The sequence below is a fragment of the Neopsephotus bourkii genome, unplaced genomic scaffold (assembly GCF_033783945.1).
Source record: "Neopsephotus bourkii isolate Nb327-2 ecotype Australia unplaced genomic scaffold, CSIRO-AGI_Nbou_v1 NB_1638, whole genome shotgun sequence".
NCBI lineage: Eukaryota > Metazoa > Chordata > Aves > Psittaciformes > Psittacidae > Neopsephotus > Neopsephotus bourkii.
In genome coordinates, this window is record NW_026902113.1 from 5,981,453 (window position 1) to 6,009,225 (window position 27,773).

General features: G+C 41.8%; 1 protein-coding gene and 1 long non-coding RNA gene across 5 annotated transcripts in view; both read left to right on the forward strand.

Annotated features, from left to right (window-relative positions):
- Positions 1–260: 260 nt before the first annotated feature.
- ZC3H12C (zinc finger CCCH-type containing 12C) overlaps positions 261–27,773 on the forward strand; it is a 42,463-nt gene continuing 14,950 nt past the window's right edge. The window contains exons 1-2 of one of the 4 annotated variants that reach the window (XM_061374300.1): positions 261–284; positions 22,601–23,367. In XM_061374300.1, the coding sequence (XP_061230284.1) occupies positions 22,673–23,367 (695 nt within the window). In that variant the 5' untranslated portion in view covers positions 261–284; positions 22,601–22,672. Of the gene's footprint in view, positions 285–523; positions 867–16,872; positions 17,239–21,563; positions 21,640–22,600; positions 23,368–27,773 lie in introns of those variants that run through there. The other 3 variants (XM_061374299.1, XM_061374298.1, XM_061374301.1) reach the window with 3 other exon arrangements.
- The window catches only part of LOC133223530 (uncharacterized), a 77,731-nt gene continuing 60,780 nt past the window's right edge, over positions 10,823–27,773 (forward strand). The window contains exon 1 of the long non-coding RNA XR_009728598.1: positions 10,823–10,859. This is a non-coding gene — a long non-coding RNA (uncharacterized LOC133223530). The remainder of the gene's footprint in view (positions 10,860–27,773) is intronic.

Consider the following 27,773-nt stretch of genomic DNA (forward strand, 5'->3'; position numbering starts at 1 on the left):
GCGGGCGGTTCCTCTGTCAGGCTCCGTCGCGCCCCGGCAGCAGGTGCCGCCCGGCAGCTGCAGCGCGGCCTCCTAGCAGCGCGGCGGGAGGCGGACAAGGCGCCCGACGGACTGGTTGAGAGCCGCACGGAGCGCCCCTCGCAGCGCCGCGGGCATGAGGAGGGCGGCGGGAGGAGGCGCGGCAGCAGGCGAGGTGAAGGCGACCTTGCCACCGCTACTCCGGCCCGTGACGCCGGCTAGGCGGGCTGCCCTCCTCACGGCATGCGGCTGCCGACAGCCTGCAGGTGGGTGGCTGCAGGGCCGAGGAAGATCCGGCCCCGGACGGGGCGGAGTGGGATGCGCGGCTGCCCCCGACGATGGCGGAGAGGGGAATGCCCGCTCCGCGCTTCCGCCCCGGCGCCGCCCATTGCTGGGGCCGACCCGGCGCGTGTGTCAACACGGGGCTGTGGTGCCGGCCCTGCCCCCGGCGCCTCCCCGAGGTCGCCCGGCGGAGGTCGCCGGGGCGGCGGAGGCCGCTGAGCGGCCGGGAGGAGCCGCTGCCGCCCGGTGCTGCGCGGGGAGGTAGGCGGCAGCCCCGTATCCTTGCCCCGCCACCCCAGGGGGCTGGCGCCGGCATCCCCGCTCCTCGGCAGGCCCCGCGGCCGGCCCCGGCCCTGCGGAAAGTTTTCCTGGAGCTGGCCGCTGCCGACCCCGGCGGGAGCCGTGGGCCGAGCCGGCGGGAGCGGCCGTGCCTACCCCAGCCCCGGGCCTGCCCTCGGGGCTGCTCCCGGGGACACGACCGCGACTGTCCGGAGCTGCCGCTGTCCCGGGGGACACCCGCACCCGGAGTACCGGGCACCTGGAAAGGGATTTAAAAGTTATTTCAGGTATTCTACCTACCTCGCTGTTACCCTGCTTCTGACTTCTGGATTTGGGTTGGGTTTGGGTTGGTTTTGTTGGGTTGTTTTTAAGAATTCTCTGAGAATAGTAGATTGGTTCTTCTCACTTTGGGTGAGAGAACCGGCTGTGTTAAGTTGCAGCTTGTGCTGTTTAACTAAACCGTAATAGGCAGAAACCTCTCAAAGCGTTGGCTGCACCATTCTCAGATCTAGCTGTGGCTTTTAAGTTCCAATTTATCTTAAAAATTAATTTTCATCCACCTGTGTGTTTTGGACCTGACTCTGCAGGCATGACTGTGTAACAGCGCTAGGCATGTACGGTTGTATTTGTGGAGCGGTGACGTTATTTTATAATGCCCCCAGGGGAGGAGACTCTGCTGGGCTGTGTTTGTGCAGCACCTCATGCAGCCGGCCGTGGCCCTGTCTGGCACTCCTGTGCCTGGCTGCTTCCGTAGCTTTGGTAGGGTCAAATAGCCCTTAAGCTATGGTGTTGCTGGAAGTTAGGTTGAGTAAATCCATCCCCCTGAACAGCAGACCACACTTCTTTAGTACTGAAATGTCTTGTTTACTTTGTCTTGTCCTCTTGGTCTGTGTTTGCAAAGCGGAGATATAATTGCGGCTCTTAATGCAGTTAACAGTATACTTAGAATAGCAGTAGCATAGTCTTTTGATCTGGAAAGAAAATAAACTATTTAAGTATATTTAAGTTTTCTAAGTGACAGAGTCCTTCGTCTTCCGTTTTCTGCTTACCACTTTGCATTTGCCCATGGTGTGAGCCAATGAGTTCATGGTACTGCTTCTTACAGTACCGTGTTAGATAAATCGTAATGAACTACACTTTCTGTCTGGTGATAGTTCAAGTGAAGCATTACTCTTTAACAGAATGTACTGTAGTGAATAGAGAATTTGTTATGTTAGCTTAAAGCACATTTGTGACTATTTGAGGGAAATAGGGAAAGTTTTTTGTGTTTTCTCTCCCCACCCCCTTCTTTTTATTCATTACATCAGCTAGTGTTGAGAATTCAGAAACTTTTTTTTTTTTCCCTAATGGAGGTAGTTGAACCAGTTAAAAGTATTTTGTTTCTCCACAAACCTTCCTGCATTTATGGTTTTAATCCAACAGTTATTATTACACCTTTATTACTACACTGGACTTCCAAAGGGCAGCATTAACTTAGTGGTCTTAATATTATCTTTACTGTTTGTGATTCTTTTCAAAAGGCAGTTATTGTTGATAAGGTCCTGATAGCCAGAGCTCCACTAACCATATTTCTAGGCATCTGGAAATCAAAACACACTTTAAAAATGTTGTCTTGTACGGTAAATGCAAAGAGAAGTGGAGTTTATTGAAGGCATGCAATTTAAAAACAAACCTCATACTCTCAACCTGACAGAGCATGAAGGAATTATCCAGACTTGACTCATCTGTGTAGATTGTGCATTTCAGGCTGACTGCTGAGCTGAGCACAGTCCAATGGAGTGATTTCACTGCCTGATTCTCTGGGTTGTACCAACCTTTAAAAACATTAGTGGTATTCCAGAGCTGTTTAATCTTTTGAAGAAAACCTAGGCTTGCAGTTGAGATTTGAAGAGATTGGAGATTCCGTTCAATATTTGATGAAGACTGTTTACTGTTCAATTTTATATAGGTAAGTTGAAAGCCTTATGAGATTTTCTTCTGTGAAATCTTATACATCCTATGTGAAGTTGAAAATAGTGTTTAAGCAAGCTGGAAAAGGACAGTTTGAAGTCAGCAGGAGGTGAAACAAGGAACTTGCTTGGCTCAGGTCAGTTTTTGTTGTACTCAGAAATGCCTGTAGCTAAGCAATTCCATGTTCAGTATGAAGGAGATGTATGATTTACTTTGACTTCTTTCATTACAGGAGTCATAAAATCTGTTTTGGTATTTTCTGTATCAGATCCATAACTTCTGGCTTGAACCATTAATTTAAAAACAAGCAAACAAAAACCAAATCTGCCCTTGAACATTTCAGGCCTGTGTAGGGTTTTTTTGCTGGTTTCACTTTTTAATTAAAAGAGGTTTCAGTCATGGATCTCTTTGTAGTTTGTATTTTAAATAATTCTTGAGAACAGAAGTGCTTGAAAGAGAATGGCAGTAGTAAGAAAGAGTAGGAAGGGGTTATAATAATGAAGAGGAAGGTTAGAAAATGCATGGTGTGTAAGGTTATGGTGTAAGCCTCCTCTTTTTCCTGTCCTGTAAACACTATTCTGCTGCTTTTGCTGTTCTGTGAAGCAGTGTCTCACATGTAGCTAGGAAGTCACAGATAAGTGTTGGGTTTTCTTAAGTTATTCAAGAGATATTTCATCATTCAGTGTTTGTTGCCATGGCAGCTAGCCAGTGGCCTTATTAGTGATCAAAGTAATTAATGCTTTGGATTTTGTCTTGTGGTACCGAAAACTGTACATGAAGTAAGAAAAAGAAATTCTGCAGCAAGTTGTTTCTATCAAGAGACTGAAATATTTCTGACTTCAGCCTGAAGTTACTGTATAGTGGTGCTTTGTATCTCTTGTTACATATGTATAGTTATGTTTAAAATGTCTCCTGTCTTCAAGCTTACTAAATATTTACAATAAGTGTACTGCTTCTACCATATGTTTGAAGCAAGAAGCCCATTAATTGAACAAACCCATATTTTTATGCTTGAAAGAATTGACACTTCATTTTAGTTACTAAATTATATGTTAAAGGTTGGATACAACAAAAGCAGATGTGAGATGTGTAACAAGAAGCAGTCATTTTTCTTACCTCCTGGTCTCAAACTGTAGTCATTTCCAGTTAGCATAGATAGAAAATCAATTGTAATCTGCTCATAATTGCGTTCCTGGTAGTTATGAGGCATTTCTCCCACATTATGTGTGTGTATGTATCCTTCCTCCTTTTTTTGTTTGTTTTTTTTTCCCCTCCATATTTTTTCCTCTGCATGTCTTGTGGAATAGGTAGCTCTCCAGAGTTAGAGGAGATTTTTCACTGTGAAGGTTTGCATCTTTAAATGGTTTTATGTAGCAGCTTGAGGCTCTGTCAGAAGGCATGTTCTTCCCATGTTGGTTAGTGGTGAGCAGAAATTGATGGAGGTTTTCATAACCTTGGGGCTTTCTGCTTAGATGAACAAGGCGTTTCTCTTTTACCTGTCAGGATCGATTACTTCAGGTTAGATCACGTTTCTTATGTAAAAGGCTGAGCTTGCAGTACCAAAAATCCAAATTGTATTTTGCCTAGTATGAGGTGCTGGGCTTGACACTTGACACCAGCTTCACCATTCTGCAAGGATATTGTATTCCCCAGTTAAGGAGTTACTTTAGCTTTTTGATAAATTCAAGCTCCATTCATTCTTGAATCATAGCTGCAGAATGAGAATGTTTTGAAAGAGTACTTTAATTTTAAGAATTGTACTTTTGCTGTCCTGACTGGAAAGGTCTGGACAAGACCTTTTCAAAGTCTGCCCTGGGGAGTAATGAAGCTCACCCTCTGCAACTGCACGATTCATCATTGTTCCAGGCTGCCTTGCAACGTCTGTCAGACTACCTCTCTTGACTGCCTCGCCGTTTTAAGGTTGTATTTGCTTGATTTATGATACCAGTATAACACTTTAAAACTTGACATACGTCATCCTCCTCCCTGTGAGATGCCTGTTTATGTGTATATATGTGCACATATACGTGTGTGTGTGTGTGTATGGGTAAGATAGATGCAAAATAGAATGCTAGACCATCCCAGAGTCTGCCATCCTTTAAATGTAGAAAGCCCCTATCACAAATATAGCTCCAAATACCTCTGTTTTAGCCTAAAGCAATTTGGTTCGGAGTTCTTTCGAGATATGTCCTATACGTAAAACTTCTGCAAGATTATACACAGTATTTAAAATTTATTCTGTATTAAAGTTATAGTTTTCTAGAGGGTAGATAGTGGGGAAACTAAAGCTATGTTCAGAAGGAAGGATTACACTTAATAAGAAGTTGGTATAGGTGAAGCACGACGTTATATGGTTGGGAGTGCAGGAGAGTTTAATGGATGTTAATAGTCCTCCCAATTGAAGAAATACAGTAATTTCTTTTGGTATGAAAGGAATGTATTGGGAGGTGGTTGAAAGTTGCAGAGGAGTGCCAGAAAATTGGGGAAGTCAGTGAAGCTGGAGGTGTTAAGCAGTAAATGTGATGCAGGTTATTGCAAATACCTGAAAAGCAGTCTGCTTGCTGCAAGTAGGTAAATCTCAGAGACTGGGAAGAGTCTTAAATCCTTGAGTCCTTTACTAACTGACAAAAACTGTCATGATAGTTCTTAAATGATCATTTGTGTGAATTTCCTCCCCTGTGAGCTGTAAAAAGTAATGTGTTAAGTTGCAAAATCAGTGAATCAGTCCCATCAGGCTTTGAAGTTTTGTGATGAGCTGGAAATTTCTGTTGTGCTGTGACTTAGACCTTTTATCTTAGGACTAATGAAATTTGGTGGTTTAGCAGAGATTGGCTGGAAAAGAAACAGATTACATTTCCTTTGACAGAAGCTACTTTCCTAGTCTCCTTTTGTTCTGCAAACTGTTAATGTAAGTAGCTGGTATCTATAAATCTTCATACCTGTGCTTTCTTAGTCACCATTATAGTTGGTTCCCTGACTCTTGACAGGTTTCTTCAATCCTTCATCATTTGTAAACCTAATGTTTGAGTCACTGAGTTATTTTACTTAATCTTTCCAGTATCAACACGTGGCCCCGTCCTTGATGAGGGACATTTCTCTTGTAAGGACCGTCAACACTTTGTGAAGATCTCCACTTCATATAAGTGGAGGGTCTGAGAGCCTCATAGTGTCCAGCCATATCCCCTAAGCCCTTTACACTTTATAGTCAGATGATTTCTCCTTCAGGAATAATTCCAATAGCTACTATTTGTAATGTCAGATCCACCTCTGAAAATGGTTTGTTCTGGCTAGGGAAGAGCTGAGATGTGCAAGTGCCCAGGGCTGTACACCTGGGTTCACGAGTCGCAGCTGCTTCTGCTGCCATTCTTGCTGGGCTGCCAACTGGGCTTTTGCAACTCTTGCTGAGCTGTGAGTTGGGCTCGTTAGTGTTTCTGGAACTGTTGCTGTTGGGATTATAGTCTGGGTTTCTTGGAATATGTGAGCTACAGCCCGTGTTTATTGCTGAAAGATTTAAATCAGTTTTCTGCTTCAGCTGTTGTTTCCCTGGCCACTTGTTTGCTTGTGTGTTAATAGCTTTGTATTGTAGCCATCGTGTGGAATAAAATAACATCTGGTATCATGCATACATTGATATGACTTTCATCTGGTTCCAGCAAAAGACTTGCACGGCTTTTAAATGTGTTGTAGTGGTACCTGCTAGCTGGAGTTTTTATTACCAGGACTCATTCAATATGGTGACTTTATTTCTTGTGAGCTCTCTGCCACCTTCTCTGAATTGACCATCGTTTATAAGTGAAACTTAGTGTAAACCACCGTTGCCTGATAAATTGGGAGGAATTAATCTACACATCTTCATAGAGATTTAGTATGTGTTTGCATTGTGGAATTACACAGTCTGTCTTTTTCAAGACTCAAAATAAGTGCTTTTTGGCTTTGGTAGTATTGATACCATGCATAGTCTCTCCTTAAAGTTTTGTTCAGTATTTTGTGATGGTCTTCCCTCTAGTTTGTTTCATAAAACTGGCAGCTCCAACATTTTGTGAGGCTGTGGTAGCAGTCTCTATTTCACACAGGACACCTTGCTGCATTTCAGACATTAGTATGTTACAGATCTGTTACCTTTTGATATATACAGCTGTCACAAGAGAGACCTCAGGTAGGCAAATTCATTAATATGAGAACAAGCGTCATCATCCCCTTAAGGCTGATTTTTCTTGCTGTTCTCTATGTACTTCTGTGAGCAGTTTAAATTGTTCATCTGCAGCTTGAATACGCTCACCGATATGCCTGTGGGAGCTCTGGGGAGAGAATGTTCACAGCAGGCAGACTGAAAACAGATGCCTTCAGTGGGCATTGTAAATGGAGTTTAGTTCATCTGCTGACATGGAATCCTTTTGTGGAAAGTAAAGCCTCATCCCTTGATAAGTGCAAGATGATGTTGCAAAAATAGGTAATAAGGCCAAATAGGCTGTGTTAGCAAGAGCACAGCAAGCAGATCAAGCAGAGTGATCATTTGCCTCTTTTTTGGCACTGGTGAGATTGCATTTGAAACACTCTGTCCAGTTTTGGTCTATAAAGGACAGGTAAAAATGCTGACTTCATGGAGCAAGTCAAGTGCACTGCTACCAGGATGATCAGGGGGGTGAAGTACATCATGTGCAAGGAGAGACTAGGAGAGCTGAGTTTGCTCAGCTTACTAAGAGAAGACTAAGGGGGATCTTAATGCTGTCTTCAGCTGCATAATGTGAGGGTGTGGATAAAACAAAGTATTCAGAGGCATGGAGCAAAAAAAAACAAGAGACAGGAGTCGCAAGTTACAAGGAAGATATTCTGGCTGGAGATGAAGAAAAATGTCACCATGAGGATACTTAAACACTGGGATGTGTGCCTGGCAAGGTTGCTTAGAAGCTGACTTGGAAAAGGTGCTGAGCAACCTACTGTAGTTGACCCTGTGTCGAGTTGGGGGTTTGTTGAACTAGCTGATATCAGGAGATACCTTCTAAACTAAATTATTCTACATGTTAATAGTTCTGAATGAAGCCTTCCCATTTGCATTTGTCATCATCAGATCTAACTTCATGTCAAGGTGGGACTCTGAAAAGCAAAATGTGAACTTGGGGGACCAAAAAGGGCTTGAAATACTAACCTTAATGAAGAAATCTACAGGTACTCATGTTACTAAAATTTAGTTGGCTTTCCAACTTAAGAAGAAAAAAGAAGAAAAAATATTGAGGGAGTGGAGACTAAATGTAAGGAAATCTGATTTGTGATACTGATTTCTACTTTAAAAGTTGCAAGTTTCTGAGCTCAGGATGAATGACTTCAGGATTCTGAAGACCTACAAAAATTATGTGAAATCACTAACAGTTTGTCTCTTTTTTGACATATAAGGTTATTAAATAACAGTGAGCAAACTGTTTTAGTAACTTACAAAATACCAGGATTTCAAAGCCAGTCCATAGTACAGTTTGGGACTTCCTGGTGGTATCTCCTGAGTTTAGTAAGTCTGAAGGAAAGCCTTACCTAAATGACCAGTAGTAAGAGACTTCTGTGTAGCTATTTTTTTTTTCTATTTATTTTTGAACTTAGATTTGCAGCTACAGTAACCCACTTCCTGTAAGATCTGGCTATTGCTGCTACTTGTCAGGTCTATTAAAAGCTTTCCAAGAAAGTTAATAAATAATCCTACACTAAGTGTGTCTCGACACACTGCATGACCATCTTTTCTTCCCTGATTCTTAACCTACTAAATCTGGGTAAAAAACTGGACCTTAATGTATTTTCTGGCTCTTTCATCCCAGTAGAGAGTAAATGGCAAGGCTGAAAGTCTTGTGGAAAATCCGCTGCTGGCAGCTCTCTTGCAGACGGCTCCAGTCCAAAATGACAACTGCAGCCGTGTGGTACAGGCACAGGAATTGTCTTTCAAACAAGCATAACCCTATGAAGCCATTTAGGGCGACACAGAGTCCAACCAACACCTTGAACTCCATCCAGGAACCCTGGAGATTATGGAGCTCTGTTGCCAGCAGCATGACCTGAAACACAACCTGGCCATGTCGCTAGACAGTTTGAGAGGCCTATTTTCCTCTGACAAGCCTTTCAAACTCTTAATAATAGTCTGTGGCACAGATAAAAGATGTTAGGTTGACTAGCTAAGTCTCTTAAATTTGTATTTAAATGAAGAGAATACTTTTTTCTTTCACATAACCGTGTTAGTTTTGTTAGAGGATTTTCTTCTGACAGAACAAATTTGAATAAAAGTACTTTGCTAAGCATGACGGCGTACACTTCGTACAGTTGTAGGCATTGTCTGGCCACCCAATATTGTCACAGGGAAAGTTAATTAGACAGTTCAAATTTTCATGCTCAGAAAGCATCCAGACAGCGTGACTCATTCTAGAAGTGGGAAGAGATCAAATTGAACATGTATTGCTGGAAACTCTTTCTTTTCCTAGAGTGCTTTGTATCTTGGTGTCTCTGCTTCAATTCATAAACAATAACATTAAGAAAGAAATTAAACAGAGTGCCCTCCAGCAGGAATTCTAAAGCAAACACCGTTCCCCCATTTGTTGCGCAGATTGGCAGCATGTTCGCACTGCCCTGGTGTGGATGAGAACAGTTGCTCAACAGCCATCTTAGCGTATGACAGAGGGTTTCTATGTTTTCTGGCTTGCAGACCCCTTAAAACTTTCCAGTAAAACTGGAAAGCCCAGCACTGAAGTAGCTGAACTGCAGGATGGATTTTCTTGAATTTCCTTGGCAAAGTGTGTAAAAATAGGATAGACCGTTTGGTGCCTACGGACTGGAATGTGAAAACCAGTGGCTGGTGATTTTATTCATTTTTTTTTTCCCTCTCTTTTTAAGGATTTTTATTTTGGGTAATTTTCTTAATAACTTCAAATGGTTTAGGCTCTTGCACCCCCCAAATGGGCAGAAACACACACAAGGTACTGTATTAAGTGCAGTTTTAAAGAAAGCTAAAAAGACCGCTAGACCTATCTCTCAGTGCTGGTGGCAGCTGTTGTATTCTTCCCTTGTATTTGTATTTTTAATTAATTTATTCTATTTTTTTTTTTCAGACAGGGAACAGTAACTGAGGCCTCGGCCCTAAAAGGAGACTCACAGAATGGTGTGAGTCTTACACATGGCAGTATCAGAGCACAGGCCTAATTGCAAAATCAAGCCTTAACTGGTCAACCTGTGGAAATGGTCACGTTGCTTATGCCCTGGCAAAGGAAAACGTTTCCCTGACTTTGGATGCAGGGATCACAGACATCTGTTCCCAAAAAAACCCAAGAATCATGTGATTTACCATCCTTGGAAACAAGACTTTTGTGATCCTGCCATCTGTGTGCATATGCCCTGGTGTACTGGTGCAGGTATGGTTATAGTGACTTATATGTTTGCGCCAGGTTTTAACCATTCTGGAGTTGGAGCATCCACTTAAAGATGGGAAAATCCTTGAGTCTCTGTCCTTGTGACAGAGAAGACTGGTGGTGTCTTGGGCTGAGTTAGGAAGGGTGGTGCAGCAGGTCAGGGGGGTGATCCTTCTCCTCTGCTCAGCAATAGTGGGACACCCCTGGAGTGCTGTGACAAGTGCTGGGCTCTCCAGCGCGACAGACCTAGGCATGCTGGAGAGAGTCTAACAGAGGGCCACAGAGATGATAAGGGACTGGAGCATCTCTCCTATGCAGAAAGGCTGAGAGAGATGGGACTGTTCAGCCTGGAGGAGAGAAGGATAAGTGGAATCTTACCAATGTGTATAAATACCTGGAGGGAGAGTATAAAACGGGCAGAACCAGGCTCTTTTCAGTGACACCCTGGGACAGGACCAAAAGCAGTGGGCACAGTCTGAAACCAGAAATGTGAACATCAGGAAAGACATTTTAACTGTGAGGGTGAGCAAGCACTGGCATGGGTTGCCCAGGGATGTTGCAGAGCCTCAGTGCTTAGAGGTACTCATACGCTCTCTGGACAGAGGCCTGGGCAACTGGCTCTAAGTGGCCCTGCAGGGGAGTTGAACCAGATGACCTCTCTTCCAGCCTCAGTGATTATGTTGAACTGTGGAAGGAGCATTACCTAGGGATCCATGCCTCCAATGGTGTCCTGGGTTCAGCAGTAGCAGTCATTTTTTCTCGTTCTTGGTAGCTGGTGCAGCGCTGTGGTTTTGACTTTCGGCCTGGGAACAGAGCTGATAACACCGATGTTTTTAGTTACCACTCAAATGTTTGGTCTGGCCAAGGACTTTTCTGAGCCTCATGCTCTGCCAGGGAGGAGGGGAAGCTTGGAGGAAGCAGAGACAGGACACCTGACCCAAACTGACCAAAGAGGTATTCCATACCAAAGCACGTCATGCCCTGGGATGTAACTGGGAGTTACCCAGAAGGGCTAGGCACTGCGGCGTTGGAGGAGGTATCGGTTGGTGCTTGGTTGGGCAGGGTGGGGCGAGTTATCGGTTAGCTGGTGCTGAGGTGTTGTATTTTCTTCCCTTGTTATTTCCCTTATCATTATTATTATTGGTGGTAGCAGTAGTGATTTGTGTTATACCTTAGTTACTAAACTGTTCTTATCTCAACCTGTGGGAGTTGCATTCTTTTCAGCTCTCCTCTCTCTCCCTCCAGGAGTAGGGGGAAGGCAAAAGGGGGGGGGAGTGAGTGAATGAGCTGGCTGGCTGGGTTTAAACCACAACAAATGGATATTGGAAATTATGGTGCTCTGGCAACTAGTTTTTCATTATCCTCTTAGGTAAACATAGTATGTTCTTATTTTGTCTCCTGATCATGGAGTCATATAATAGGGTTGGTCAGGACCTTAAGATCATCTAGTTCCAACCTCTCTGCCATAGGATGAGACACCTCCCACTACACCTTGCCACTGAAGGCTCTGTCCAACGAGGGCTTGAACACCACCAGGGATGGAGCATTCACAACCTCCCTGGGCAACCCTTCCCGGTGCCTCACCACCCTCACAGTAAAGAACTTCCTCCTTATATCCAATCTAAACTTCCCCTGTTTAAGTTTGAGCCCATTACCCCTTGTCCTATCACTACAGTCCCTAATGAAGAGTCCCTCCCCAACATCCTTATAAGCCCCCTTCAGATACTGGAAGGCTGCTATGAGGTCTCAACACAGCCTGCTCTTCTCCAGGCTGAACAGCCCCAACTTTCTCAGCCTATCTTCATATGGGAGGTGCTCCAGTCCCCTGATCATCCTCGTGGCCCTCCTCTGGACTTGTTCCAACAGTTCCATGTCCTTTTTATGTTGAGGACACCAGAACTGCACACAATACTCCAAGTGAAGTCTCACGAGAGCAGAGAAGAGGGGCAGGATCACCTCCTTTAACCTGCCGGTCACACTGCTTTTGATGCAGCCCAGGATATGGTTGGCTTTCTGGGATGCAAGTGCACACTGAAGCCAGCTCACATTCACTTTCTCATCGACCAACTCCCCCAAGTCCTTCTCCACAGGGCTGCTCTGAATCTCTTCTCTGCCCAACCTGTAGCTGTGCCTGGGATTGCTCAGACCCAGCCCACGTGTAGGGCCTTGCACTTATCATGGTTAAACTTCATAAGGTTGGCATCAGCCCACCTCACAGGCGTGTCAAGGTCCCTCTGGATGGCATTCCTTCCCTCCAGCATATCAACCGAACCACACAGCTTGGTGTCATCGGCAAACTTGCTGAGGGTGCCCTCAATCCCACTGTCCATGTCAGTGACAAAGATGTTGATCAAGACCGGTCCCAACACTGATCCCTGAGGGACACCACTCGTAACTAGTCTCCAGCTGGACATTGAGCCATTGAGCACAACTCTTTGCATGTGACCATCCAGCTAGCTCTCTATCCACCGAGTGGTCCATCCATCAAATTGACATCTCTGCAATTTAGGGACAAGGATGTCATGCAGGGCAGTGTCTTAACACTTTGCACAAATCCAGGTAGATGACATCAACTGCTCTACCCCTGTCCATCAGTTCTGTAGGCCCATCATAGAAGGCCACCAAATTGGTCAGGCAGGATTTCCCCTTGGTGAAGCCATGCTGGCTGTCCCCAAGCACCTTGCTGTTTTTCATGTGCCTTAGCATGCCTTCCAGGAGAATCTGCTCCAAGATTTTACCAGGCACAGAGGCAAGACTGACTGGTCAAAACTATTTACTTTCAAAATGAAGTCTTTGCTTCAGAAAATCGCATTTCTGGAGCTGTTTCTCTGTGTGGTAATGACGAGTAATGCGAGTGGCTTTGCTCTTACAGAATGCTGCTTTATGCTTTCTCTTTGCTTGTCTGGTATGGCTCAAGCTTGTTGGGCTCGTAATTTAGGCAGACTGTGCAGTTAGATGCAGCTGCAGGCAGGCACTTTGTCATTTCATGATGAACAGCTCATGGTCGTGGCCTTTGTCTACCCACAGACAGGGAAGGACTGGATCCATTTATACCCATGGTTAGCAAAAAAGTAATCACTGCTTACGATAAAACTTGGGGTTTTCCTCTTCAAAACTTATTAGAGGATGACATGATAAATGTTGCAACTGTTCGCTCAAGTCTTGCTTGCAGTCAGTAGTGATCTAACAGGATTATACTAGAAACTGTAGACATTCTAACCTTTTAAGATGATGGTCTGCTGGAAAATGCAGCTCTGCTTTTTTAAATTATAAGGATGATCACAGAGAAGTGAGTCTTTGAAAGAGTGACAGAGCTCTTCACTGCTTTGTTTCAGTGCATTTGAAAGCGTATATTTTTCTACAGAGAAATTACTTTGCATTTGAAAATATAGTTGATCCTTTTAAAATATGTTTTTTTTTTTAAGGCTAGTTATTCTTCTAGGCAATGAGTTACTGATCTTTACCACAGTGCTATTTTTTAAGGAATTCTAGGTACTTTTTACTGGTTCTTTAATTCACTGTTCTCTACAGCTGTAGAGTGGTGGTGGGGTTTTGTTTTTATGGCTGTCTAGATATAGTCTAGAGCACCAGTTATTCCTCAAAACTAAGTAAACTTGTTTCAAAGTGTTCTTAAAATAGTTTGCATCTCTTAACGTACTAACTGAAAAAGAAGGATTTCTGTTGTATTGTCACTTCCTAATATTAAAGATAAGCACCTCCCTTTCAGCTCCCAAGTCCAACATTGAATGTAGGATATTTTGCAGTGCCACATCAGTGAGATTTGTCTGTAGCATACAATGTTCATTTCTATTTCATAAATGCAGTGGTATGTGATTGATTTAGCTTGTGCAGTGTGTTCTTGCAAATACATCGTTTATTACTGGAGGCTTAACATAAAGTTCTGCAATAAAAGATAATTAAATACTTCAGTGGCACAGGTTGTCGTTATCTGCAATAATACCACTTGAGTTACAGATTGACCATTTTTTGTATGCGTGCATAAAATGATTTCTTTTTAAATAAGGCTTTGTTTGAAACAAGAAGAGTTGGCTGGAACTAGCAGCTCTTTTTTAGGGTGGGGTTTTAACCCTTGTAGTAGTGCTTTCCTAATATCTTCAGCCTACACTGCCCGAATTTCCCAGCTGTCTCTCCTTTTGGCTTTCTGATCCTCCATATGTGCTTTTTATACAAACTGTGCAATGGGAAGAGGGATGCTGCTGTTCCCACCCCTCACCCAGCTGAGAGGTTCACCCATGTCCCTGTTTCTCTACAGCATTCCATCACCTTGCTGTGTGCCATTTGGAAATCTCCTTCCCCCATGGAATCCGTGAGCTCCAGCCATTTCAAGTTTTTGTGCTGGCCTGTCGTTTAATCAAGTGGCATTAGGGACCTGATGAGCACCGAACACAGCGTCCAGTCTCTTAAGAGACTCAGAACCAGGTTTTTGTAGCTTATCTTGCAAGACCATAAATTTGAAGAGCTGTTACTTTTGCTGTACTTTGGTGACTGATGATTCACTGTGTTTGAGATATGGTAATAGCAGATTGCTGAACTAGCCGAGTTATTGGATTTGGAGGTTTCTGCAGAAGAAGTAGAATTTAGTTTGTTCGTTTGTACTGTGTCCATTCTAGTGACAAGTCATAGGCTCTCACAGGTGTGATGGAGAGCCAGTGTTTCTTACTGAGGTTCCTTTGCTGAGCTCATCAATCCCAGAAGAAAGCCTCATGCACTGGTTAAATCTTAGTACAAATGCTTTTCTGTCATCACAAGCATGATTTAATAGGACAGTCTGACACCTTGTAAACCTTGGGCAGTGCAGCTTCTTTTAGGGAAGAGCTGAGAAGATGCTTCCAGAACAAGCATGTGGTTTAAGTAACTGACATTTTGCACAAGGTAGAATTAGAAAATGTCTTCTTAATTCATGCAACTACAGCTTGTTAGAATATTTTCTATAAATTAGACAATATAACTTAAGTCTCCAGACTGTATCTGTTCTGGCCTTGGTCATTGTGCTACAGTGGGACACAATAACCAGCAACTGAAGTTCAAGCCTGGTTCCCTGAATACATGCTCTTGGAGTATGGAGACTTGTTTGGAGGGGTGAGATATTCTTATTGTTACTGTAGAAGACATTGAGGGGGCAGGTCTTCTCAAGTAAACTTCTTATAGCCTTATTTTTAAGGCAGATTTTTAAGCCAGATACGCTTGCCGTAGTTGTGCTTGTAGGGACCTAAGTACATCACTTTTGTGCTATGGTGTTCTCAATTTGTGACAGATGCACATAAAGCATATCATATATGTCCTCTGCAAAACAAACATTTCTTGTATTGCTAAAAAAGTACCTGGCTCTAATCTGGGGGATACTCAACTAATGACGAGCCAAGTGATCCTGACTGCATTTGAGGGCAGTTCTTGGACGTAGGTGAACTGGACTGGCTTCCTATTTTGCCTACAGAAGTTTTAATATGCTTAACATTATCCAATACCAGCAACTGAGGTAGTCTAAATACCACAGCAGGGACTGATTAGCTTTTTCAGATCACTGCTTTTATTTTCTGTTTGCAAAGAGGCTTAATCCAGTGCTGGAGATCAGGCATCCCACTGTGCTCATGGGTAGCTTTCTCTCACTCTTTGTGCTCACAGTGGCAGAAATTAGTGAGGAGACTCTTCCTGCCTCCGACTTCAAAGCTCCAAAATAGTGGTGTTAGTAGTTGTTCTGAGGGGTGTTTAATGGACAGTGCTGAGAAACTACAATTGGGGTTTCTGCTTTGCAGTTTAATATCTGGGCACATGATAAATGCATCAGTATAACAACATGATGGTACGTGATTTCATTTACTATGTTGAATCGCTTTAATATCCACATAAAGCTTGGGAAATTATTCAAAACAGTTCCAACAAACCTGTCCATATTCTTTTCCTCTTTGAAATCACTGTCTACATTTCCCAGCAGATTGCCTGTCCTGCCAAGCAGAGGAGGACAACTGCCTCTGTGGTTCTCAGTATTGCTTCTGGTCATGTAGTGATGCTGAAGTTCAGTGAATACGCTTTAGTAGTCATTTAGATGAAAACTGCAAATACAGAATCCCCTCCTCCTCTGTACTGAGCTGTCTTCACTGAAGCTACCAGCAGGGGCAACTTTTATTTGAAAGTCCACGTTGTTCCACTTTTTTTGATCATTGCTGCTGTTATATCAGTAAATGTGTGTGTTGCAGGGCTTGGTGGTATTAGAAATAGTGGGCAGGAAGGGGAGGTGTGGGCTGAAGTCTGTGTTTCCTTGTGGTTTACTTAAAAATAAAAACAGTAAAAAGCTGTATGTGGCCTAGCTCCTGACTTTTGTTCAAATATTTCATCATTGCAAAGATAGGAAGATCTTGGCATCTAGAAAAGATCTGTGAAATAAAAGGGAAAGAAGTTCTTTGCAAATAAATATGAGTGACAAAAGGGTGGTTCGTAGTTCCTTTCTGTTAAATGCCCTAATGTTTCAATGCCGCTACTTAAAAATATCCATTATTCCTCATACTAATACTATGTGGGTTTACTTTAATCAGTTTCACCTTCCATTGAAATTACCCAGAAGTACTCTGTTAGGGTTGTGTATAAATGCAAGTTTATTACATTTATTGACTGATGTACAAAAGTGTCCGTAGATTCAGAAAGCAGTTTCTGAATACATTTCAGTGTTTAGTGTGGGCTCCTTTCATACCTCCTCACACTTTATACCAGTAAGATTAATTTTGCTAGCAAGAAAAGGGAACTACAATAGCTGCCAATAGATTTCTTTCTCTTTCATATTTTTCCTTACAAAGAACGTAAGACTGATATATTTTAATACAAACTCACAAGTTTTACTACTCAAAAATAATTCCTTTCTTTGTTTCATGAATTAGAAACAATGAGGAGAAGCTGAAGTCTGCCCAAGCCAGGTGTTTCTTGTTGGCAGCCTGCTCCCTAATGACTCTGGCTCTCATACAGCAGCTGCCTGCTAGTCTCTTTTGTATGGCCTATTGTTGCTGCACACCCCTCGTTAATACACATGCTGCCCGGGGCAGACCCTGAGAATGACATCAACTTGCTTATCTTAGAAACCTCCGAACCTGATGCAGGGTGGGGAGGTTGCCTTGCATCTGCCCAGCCAACTAATTGTGAGCTCTGCGGATTGTGATTGGCTCCGCATCCGCTCAGTAATAGGTTAAGCAAAGACATCGTGGGTCCATCTGTTCGTCCATTCATTGTTCTGCTCACTTGCCTGAAGTCTGCAGCTGAAATCGTGTTAAGGAGTTGCTTCTGGAACAGCTACAAGAAACCAATGTCTGTGTGTTTTCCAGCGAACGTAAGTATATGGGCTTCTCTCTGCAGAAATGGGACATTTCACCTTTCTGGTGTTTCAGCATACCGGTTTGCATTTGGACAGCGTAGCTAGTGTGTGTGTCGGCTGAGATTTGCACACTTCAGGTGTCTGTTGGAAAAAGAGGGAAAGTAAACCAGTTTTGCCTGAAGACTTAAGTATATTAAAGAGCACTGAACTCACCTGGTGTGTTCTATTGAGGAACTTTCAAAAGCATCGGTAGGGGTGTATTTCCCAGAATTTGAATATGGTAGGCAATAGCCGTCAACAGAACAAATTCTCCTAAAGTCCCCTCAGGAGAAAGGGAGGTTTCAACTTTAAGTTATAAGTATTTACCCGTTTCTGCAAATGAGCTATTGCTTACATTAATTTGTGACTGGTAGAAAAAGCTTTTTAAAAAAAAATCAAACGTCTTTTACATGATACCATACAATGTGTGCAATCTCCAGTGTCTGTGAAAATAGGAAGAGCTCCATTGCAGGCTATCTGAAGATACTGTACTGCAAAATAGAGCATGAGGATGCTGTTGGGTAGGAACATGTTCCAGTCAAATATTTTGTGCTTTGAAAGCTGTTCTTAAGCGTGTCAGATCTAGCCTGGCTATTTTTCTAAACTTTCTAATCTGCTTTATATTTTGAGTTCAGATGTTAGGCTGAAGGACAAACACTGTATACTCCAGGAGCCTGTGTTCCAAGAATCCTGTAAAGAAAAAAAAAAACAAAACCCAAACAAAACAAAGACCTTCATATATGAGTTGGTAGGGAAAGAGAGCATATAAAAGGGTTAAAAAGAGGTTTGCATTTCTACCACATGCCCTATTGTGTGAACATATGCATGAGTCTATTGAAAGTTTTCAGAAGATGGGCAGGCCACCAGTTGCTGGTCTCCTGCAGTTCCAGTAGACATCTGTTGCCCCAGAGCATTAACCAGTCTGTTCAATGGGACATCCTTCCTTTGTTGGATAGAATGATGCAGACAACAGCACTCGCTGAAATGCAATGGTAATTAAATACATAGAAACTACAGCAGTAGGCATTTATTACGTATTCATTATTTTATTTGCATTGTTAGAGTATCTCTATCATTTGGATAACAGATACAATCAAGTTTTTTAATTTTTTGATCATCTCTGCACTTCTATTTGTGACAAGTAACGCCAGTGTTTCAGCAAACTGCGATTTCAATATTTTACATTTTGTGTTTAGAAGACCAGGAAAAAGTCTGCCTGTGTGAAAATAGGCTGAACTATTTCACTGTAGAATGTATCTTTGGAAACTTTTGACAGTCTTTTGAGAATACACAAGCTCTGTTACACTGTGCCACATGATACTGTTTCACTCTTCGTTATTTTCCTCTGTGAACTAAATTTGCATTAAATTGCTTTTCTTATGCTCAGTTGTAAGTGGAAAATATTCTGAATATTAAAAGATTAGATGATGTACTTGCCCACATCCCTTTGAGAAATATTTCTGGTTTGTGCAAAGGTGAATTAATGGGCTGATTAATGATTAGTGGAAAATAATTGTGACTTCTGAGAAATGGGAAAAGATTACATTTCCACAATGCAGTAGTACAGTGCTCACCAAGAGTATTACATTTATACTTTATAAATGTCTTTGACTCAGTAATACAGTATTTTAGGCCTTTAACAGTGAACCTAGTGTGAGATACTGTAGTTTTAAACAGGATATACTTTAAAACATACATTGTCATACGCATGTCTAAATTGGGACTTAACAGTTTTGTTAATTTTTTCATAAAAACAAGTCCTATTACTCGGCCGTGCTGAGCATAACCAAAAGTTGGAGACTTTCTCAACAATGATTTTCTGGTTGAAGTCTGCCCGAGCAGATTTTTTAATGTTTGTTTGGCTCTCACTTGAGTCGGAATTCATAGCAAATATTTTTCTAAGCTATATTGCATGGTATACTTTAAAACCATATGTGTGTTATGAGAGTCTTTGTAAATAAAGAGTGCAAGGAGTTCTTATCTGATGTTGCTCCTTGGATAAATATGACCTTTTCTGGTTTTCTTGTTCTTCATTGTCTTATATATAGGTACCCTAGTGGTTATTTGGGATACAAATTAATTCAAATAGACTGGCTGGCATGTTGCTGTTCCCTAACCAAATCAAGATAAAATAATCAGTTCCAACAGCATTCAACAGTGACATTTGATTTTCATGGTTCTAATCAATGAATATCATAAAGGACATCATGTTGGGAGCTCCAAAGTGTAGCATTTTTAAAAGATCCATATGGTGTACAAAGTTCACAGACATTCTAAAAAATTGGCTGAAAATAAATGCAGTTTGAATGCAGGGTTTAGGCCAGATGCCAGGAATAGTGTACTGCTCATGCAAAACTATTTCAGAAATCTTTAGCTGTGGATTTACAAGTGTAAACATCATTTCAACTACGCTTTTAAAGCAATAGTATGGTGACTGTATACTGTGGCAGATTGTAAAGCTGCTGCTCTTATTACCCTATTCTTTACATAGTTTCAGAAAAACAGCAGAGTTCTGTACAAAAGAAGCAATTATATATTGGAGCAAGATGGAGATTGACAGGAGACTTAATAGATAGCTGTGAGGCTGATTACGTATACATTCCCAACAATGGACAAAGCTCAGTTTACAGTCATTTTTACTATGCAGTTGATGTGCAGATCATCTGAAGTATGTTTCACATAATGCCTGATCTTCAGACAAATTAATATGCTAGTGACTTCTTTGAATCCCTGGGTGGATTCAGAGGTAGAGGGTGTTGCAGTTGTAGTTGCTGTTCAGCACTTAAACTTCAAGGAAGAGGTGACTGAAGAATGACTTACGTATTATTTTAACTAACACTAAAAAAAAAAAAAACCTCTTTCTGTCTATGCGCTTCAAGCTTTGTTTATTCCATGCTGTTAATCTGCAGCCTCCTCTTCCCCCCTTCCAAATAAACCCCCTCCCTCTACTTTCACTTCAATACTAAAATGACATTTCACAGTACATGGATTTAGGCAGTGACCCATTATCTCCCTGTATTCTGTGGCAGTGGTACATGAGCCAGCTCAACTTTTCAGTCCAGCTTAAAAGTGTTGCCCATTAACTAGACTTCCTCGAGTCAGAGCAGATTGTGGGGTTGGTGGAACAATGATGTCGGGGCTTCCAGATCGGTTTGGCAGCTGCATTGTTCTCTGAGGGGAAACCAGACGCACTTAAGTCCCGCTGTCTTTCATGGGCTTTTGTTCATACCAAATTATTCTTTTGCTGTGCTAGTATTCATGATAGTATGTTAAAGGAGTGCATCCTAGCAACTACAGGCTGGTTGCTTAGCAGCCTCGCTTCCAATAGGGATTTCTTGTTTGAGATATTTTTTTTTTAATTTTTTATTTTTGTTGGTGACAGTGCTGTGAAGGCCACAGTGTTGGTTATTTAACGGTATCCTTTTATTGGGATATTGTTGTGATTTGCTGTTAGCGCTGTGCTATCAAGTGCATTATGTTAGTTAATAAATCACTGTGTGAAAAGGTTCATTTCCTAAATTCTTGTTGTTTATAAGCTGTGGTGTTACTTGAAATCTTCAAGCTTTGAGTTAAGAGAAAGTAATATTCATTGATATACATACGAATTACAGCTCTGCTGCCTTCTAACAAGGTCAGATCAAAATAAAACTTTATTTTCTTTCTGATGAGTCTTGCCTGGATTAAGGTGTTGGAGATGAAAACACTGATGATAGATTTACTTAGCTGGTAGGTAAAGTAAGTTTTTGTGCCCCATAGCTAAAATGCTCCACCACAGCAGTGGTACCTCAGCAGTCAGTGCCAATGAAGTCTGCTTTTACTGAACCACAGACTGATTTTTTTACTTGATTCTCTCAGGTCTTGTCCCTGGATTTATTTCTTGTGTGTGCACTCTCAGATCTTTATTCCAAGAAGAGGAAACTACACTGTATTTTAAAAATACTGGGTCATTCTTATATGCTAACATAAAGGGATGGGAGGGTTGATAAACCTGCTGACAGATATTGGCTGTTCCTGAGACATACCTGTTATTTGTTAGTATAGATCAAGAGATTCTCTTTGACATAGTATTTTTTCTTGGTATATCGTCCTTGATGAAGTTTGTGTCTGTAATGTATCTGCAAGTTCAAGTCCTTTGACTCTGTATCTTACTTTAATATTCTGCCTTGCAAGATGGAAGTGTAAAAGAACTCTTTGTTCCATAGTTTTCCCTTAATGTAAATTCTTCATTTTCATGGTAACCTTGCAGTACATTTGTTCCCTATGGTCCATTTTTATCTATGAGAAATCATTTATCTTTTACTTTCTTTGTTAAAGCAGTTATCAAAGATTCCTGTTTAGAAGAGCAAAAGGGAAAGAGGTAGCAATCTGCCTTTAAATGTAAGTTGTGGAAGTAATCCTTGTGGTGAAATGGGTACTTATGTATATAACTACCGTTATGCAAAATTCCTCCAGAAGAACTGACGTGGCGAGTGTATGAAGTTCAGAAAACGGCAACTTTTCTTCTGTTCTTCCTACATGACTTCTATCTATATATAGTTTTGATTCAGCAAAAGGCTTGCACAAGTCTAGTCGGAGAGTTTAAATCAGGTTTTAATTTTGTTGCCTTGTTGGCTTGACAAATGGTCTGTTAAAATCAGTGCAAAGACTTCCATTGGCTTTATTTGCCATTAGATCAATCCATGTCTCTTAAGTGCTGTGTGTGTTACTAATGCAGTGCCCTGTTGAGTGCAATTAGTCTTTCTTGAATTAATTATCACTTCATAAAGGAATTCAGAGATAGTTTTGAGTGTATTCAGTTGAACTGCTAGTGTCTTTTAGGGCTAATAAGTTTTAATTTAATCATGTTTTCCGTTACTAATTCATTTTATGTGTTATAATGTCTTATGTTTGCCTAATAAGCCTGCTGATCTAGTACTATGCCTGTTCTTCTCTGTTCAACAGAGTTGGTGTTTAGTTAAAAATGCTTTTACAGTACCTGTATTTTATAGTTGATTATTTTTTTTTTTTTAATTCTTACAATACTGTCTTCAGCTAGAAGAAATATCTCAGTTCCTCTAAGTTGTGACATGCTTCTGTCTGCACTACAGTAGGTAAACTTGCAGTCGTTGGTTTCCTATTCTTTCATAAATCCATTTCTACAAATGTTTAAGTAAAAGCATTTGGTACATACGATAAAAAATGATCAGTTGTTTACCCCTTAGCTATGGATGTTCCTTAGGAAAATTTTTTCACAAAAAAGCCACATTTCTCTGCTGGAATGCAGTTCTGAGGAATCAACAACAAAACACAAAACAAGCAATATGAGTAACCAGTTGCAATGTTTTTGTTCTCTCTTTAGGAATACGGAACACTTTATATTCAGGAATACAAGAAAAACAGCAAAGTGGAGTCAAGTACATGCAGCAGCTTCATGGGCTTGAAGGATCATCTGGGGCATGATTTAGGCCACCTTTATGTGGGGAACACTGGCACACAGATAAATGCAATTGTACCTTGGTCAATGGTGGAGAAGCCGACGATGGATAAGGTTAATTCTAGGAAAGAAGATGTGGACAAGGAGGCATCTGAAGAGACTTTTGGAAGTTCCAGCTGTGACTCTGAAGAAAGCACAAACTCTGATAATGATTCAGAGAGACTGAATAATTCTGCATCAGAATCACATTTATTGCCTAAGACTCACCGACTGGTGTGCCGATCTCCTTGCCTAGAGCCTCATATACTAAAAAGAAATGAAATCTTGCAAGACTTTAGGATAGAAGAGGCTCAGATAGTACCTAAGGAAGTCAAAAAGACCCCTGATGTGGTCAAAGAATATCAAACCAAACTGGAGTTTGCACTTAAGTTGGGTTACTCTGAAGAGCAGGTTCAACTTGTACTAAATAAACTTGGTACTGATGCTTTAATAAATGATATTTTGGGAGAACTTGTCAAACTTGGGAATAAAACTGAGACTGATCAGACTGTAACTAATGCTAACACTAGTGTAATGCGTGAAGCGTCTTCCATAGAGTCTCAGAGGTCAGAATCTCCATTGCAGGAGGATGTGACAGAAGATGGTGACAACCTGAGGCCCATAGTTATTGATGGCAGCAATGTTGCAATGAGGTATGTGACCATTAAGCTTTTGGTTTTATATTTAAATGGAAGCAGAATGATTTTGTCCCATTCAAGCGCTGAATGGTGTAATTACCGCTCTCACAAGTGTCTTTGTTGACAACACAGTATGCCAATCTTGTAATTAGGCTAGAGGTCTGTAAGAGTCCAGTAATTTATACTTGCAGTTAGAACAGCCATAGGTTAATGCCATTGTCCCTTTGTAGGCAGCTATCAAATCTTTCCTTCCTGCTGCTGGTCTAGTACTTACTTCATTTTTGATAAGAACCACTGCTATGGACAATTGCTGTATCCAGTCACATACAGGAGGTTAAAGCAAATCTAAGATTCCTTAAAAGAGTGATTTAGAATTAAGTGGCTTAAGGGATACTTCTCCTTGGTAGGCTTACAGTAACTGATCTGTCTGTAAAATTGGTCTTGGTTATCAGATTTGGAGTTAGGTTTTATTGCCATTAATTCCTGAAATTGCTATATGTTTTTACTTTTATTTACATGCCCACAGATAACACATTTACCTCCAGCATTCCCCCATCTTAACCCCAGTTATGTAGGTGCATAGCAAGAAAATTGTCTGTGGGGAGGCAGGATATTCATGCTTCATAGGTGATTAGAGAGAGAAGGAAATGGCAGAGAGACATACTGAGATTTTTTTTTTTATGGCTATAGGAATGATTAAATGACAAATTGATTAGTAATTAATTGGGTAACTCATAAGGAATATCTGATTACTAGCACCATGGTTTAGAAGGTAAATTTTAGTCTTAATGTGGTTTTCATTAGCCTAGTTAATATAAGTTCATTTCTGGGCTAAAGGCCCAGAGTTTCTTAGTTCGTAATCAAGACAATTACCTTTAAATGAGGCTTTTTCAAATTAAATATAATGCAGCTTTCATTTATGCCAGTATTATTGGTTTTGTTTATTTAAGTAGATGTGTTAGCCAATGAAGCAAGGATATTACTTCTTTGGAAATCGGTATTCCTGAGAATTCTTTCTACCTGATGTGTCGTTCCTAATCTTGTTCAATTTGAGCTGGCAAGGAACTATGTCCAGTTGAACAAACACTATTTTGGTACTCAACCAAGAAGTTATCCAGAGACTATAAAATGGGTGTAGATTGTATTTGACACATAAATTCAAAACAGTTGTGTAAATGTTAGCTAACTAGCAGAGCTCAGACTTTGTGAGTAGACTTAGGTTCAACTTCTTCCACAAACTGCAGTGAACACATTCCAGAAGTAGCTCCAGATCAGTCACCTTTCCTTAATGTTTACTCAGTATTAGCATAAATATTCAGGACCTGCCTTCCTATGCTCAATTTGCTTTCTTGAACACCTGCATAAAATGAGCCAAATATGAATGCAAGCTGTGCATGCTACAGGACCTTAAAACAGATTAGATCTATTAATACATCAGTCTTTCTTTGTCCAAGAATTAAACTAACATGTCTTCTACTAAATATAATCACAGAATCATTCAGTTTGGAAGGGACCTCTGGAGATCTTCTAGTCCAGTCCCCTGCACAGCCTAGTGTCAGTTCAAGGCCATGTCAAATTGGATTTCAAACATCTCCAGGGATGGAGGCTTGACCTATTCTGTAGGCCAGTGTTTGAATGCCCTTGCTGTAAGGAAGGTTTTTTTATGTTTAAACAGTATTTCTTGTGTTCCAGTTTGTGCCCATTGTGTTTTGTCCTGTCACTGGACACCAGTGAGAAAGTTTCTGTTCTCTTTATTTACTCCATCAGGTGTTTATACACATGGATAAGATTTCCCTGAGCCTTCCCCTGTCCCTGCTCTTGGCCTCTCCTTGAATGGCAGGTGCTCCAGACCCTTGATTAACTTCATTGTCTTTCACTTGACTCTCTCCATGCCTGTTTTATACTAGGGAGCCCAGAACTCAACCTGGCAGATGTCTCACCAAGGCTGAGCAGGAGGATGAATCACCTGCCTTGATCTGTTGGCAACACTTTTCCTAATCCCAGGAGGCTGTTGGTCTTCTGTGCTGAAAATGACATTGCTGGCTCATAGTCAGTCTGGTGTTCACCAGAACCAAGGTCCTTCTCTGTAGAGGTGCTTTCCAGTTGGTTGGCCCTCAACCTGTACTGATGTGTGGTGTTAGGCCTTCCTAGGTGCAAGGTTGGTATTTCCGTCTGTTGAACTTCCTGAGGTACCTGCTGGGCTGTTTCTCCACCCTGCCAGGGTTCCTCTGAATGGCAGAACACCATCTGGTGTACTGCACTTCCTGGTTACTCCTCCTCTGCAGTCTTGCTGAGGGTGCACTCTGTCCCATTATCTAGGTCATTAATGAAGATGTTAAGCGGTGCTTGTCCCAGTATCAATCCCTGGGTACACCAACGCTGGCTTCCACTTGGGCTTTAGGCTCTAATCGTAACCCTCTGAGTGCAGCAGGTCTGCCTCTCTGTCCCCTTACCTTGCCCTTACTTCGTCAGTTTATCAGTGAGGATGTTACAAGAGACAGTGTCAAAAGCTTTGTTAAAGCCACAATAAAAACAACATCCACTTCTCTCCTAATCCACAGAGCCAGCCATATCACCATAGAAGGCTATGAGGTTGGTCAGGTGTATTTTTCCTTCATAAATTCATGCTGACTGTTCAAAATCACCTTCACCCAATCTACACAGTTTATTATGAAAGGGCTTCCAGGAGCATTAGCAGGAGTCAAAGTGAGTTTGACCAGCCTGCAGTTCCCTGAGTTAATTCTTCTTGTCTTCCTTGAAGATAGAAGGGATATTTACTCTCCTCCAGTCCTTAGAAACACCCCCATTCCCCACAGCCTGTCTAAGATTAACAAGAGCAGCCATGCGATGTCACTAGCGGACTCCCTCAACACTCTTGAGTGCACCCCATTAGGGCCCAACAGCTTGGGAATGTCCCAGTTCAGTGCTCCGTAACCTTTGCTGAGGAACAGTCTTGTCCTGTCACCTTTGCCCATGTTCCTGCACGTCAGGGTGGGCTAATCTTGAGGTTGGTGGAGGTGATCCTTGAAAATCAGCCAGCCCTCCTTTGCCCCTTTTGTCTCCAGGGTCCATATCACATGAGAATCTCCTGAACAAAGTCTGCTCTCCTGAAGTCTGGGCTTGCGATCCCACTTTTTGCCCTGCTCTTTCTTCACAGGATCCTGAATTCCATCAGTCATGGTCACTGCAGCCAGGGCTGCTCCTGACCTTCACATCTCTGACCAGCTCTTCCTTGTTTGTAAGTATGAGGCCTAGAAGGTTCCCTTGTTGGGTCCTCAGTCACCCATCTTAAGTTATCATCAGTACATTCCATAAACTTCCTGAATTGCTTATACCTTGCTGTCTTGGCCAGCCTATTGGCAAAGATACTTTAGCTCTGCATTTGGTCAGCTGGCTGACGAAGAGTTTTTTGTTGTGCTTGGTGAAGTGGATCCCACCTTTTCCTAGAAATCAGTCCTTGATAATGAAAGCCAGTCCCATGTTTGTAAAAGACAAATTCCTGTTGCTGACACCAGCTGTGCAACCAGTTGTTTACCAACAGGATCTGGCCTTTCCCTTTAAAGAAAATAGGTAATAATAAATAAGTTTTATAAATACCTAAAAAAGAAAGATTTCAGCTTTTACATGCAGAGCAATAATGTTCAAAGCAGGGGGGCAGATACAGGAATTTACCTTCAGTTCCGACAGCTTTGTTCAAATTTCTGCCAAATGTCATGGCTCTTGTTATGAGTTACTAACCTATAAATTGGCAGTCTATTCCTGTCTTTCCTCTTTGCATTTCTAAGCTGTGGCCAATGAGTTCACTTTGGAGTTGCTAAAGGGAAATGAGCTTGTGCCCTAAGCAAGACTGTAGATAAGTTTCTCAAGAGATTCTGGGGAGATGCCTCATATGTTCTCACAGAAATGCGTAGACTGTGATCTGTATTCTTACTCCCTTGTTGTAATACACATACCTGATACCATTTATTATTATAATTATTCTAGATAAGAACTGCTATTTTTCCTTTAAAGGATGTGTGTGGGAGGGGAGTAAGTTTTGTGGAGAAGGTTGAGGCGACTGGTGTCAAATAATACAAGTAGCATGAGACAGCTGTCTTCTGGAAGGATAAAACACTCCATGCTGCCCTGTCTCTCCATTGCATGACTAATCAGGGATGCAGTTTCACAAAGCGCCTAATGAGTGATGCAGAGTGACTTACCTTCCACCTTACCTCTGCCTCACTTCCAGGGATGCTTTCCTACCTACATCTTACCTAGTAACAGCGTGGCTGCAAAATGACTTCATCCAGCTTCCTAATTCAGAAGGCGGGGGGGGGGCGATTTTTTTTCGATTAGACCTGTAAATGAAACACAGTGTTTTTTGTGGGTGGGAGAACAGCTAGGTGTGACACAAGGGAAGAGGGATGTATCTGATTATGTGA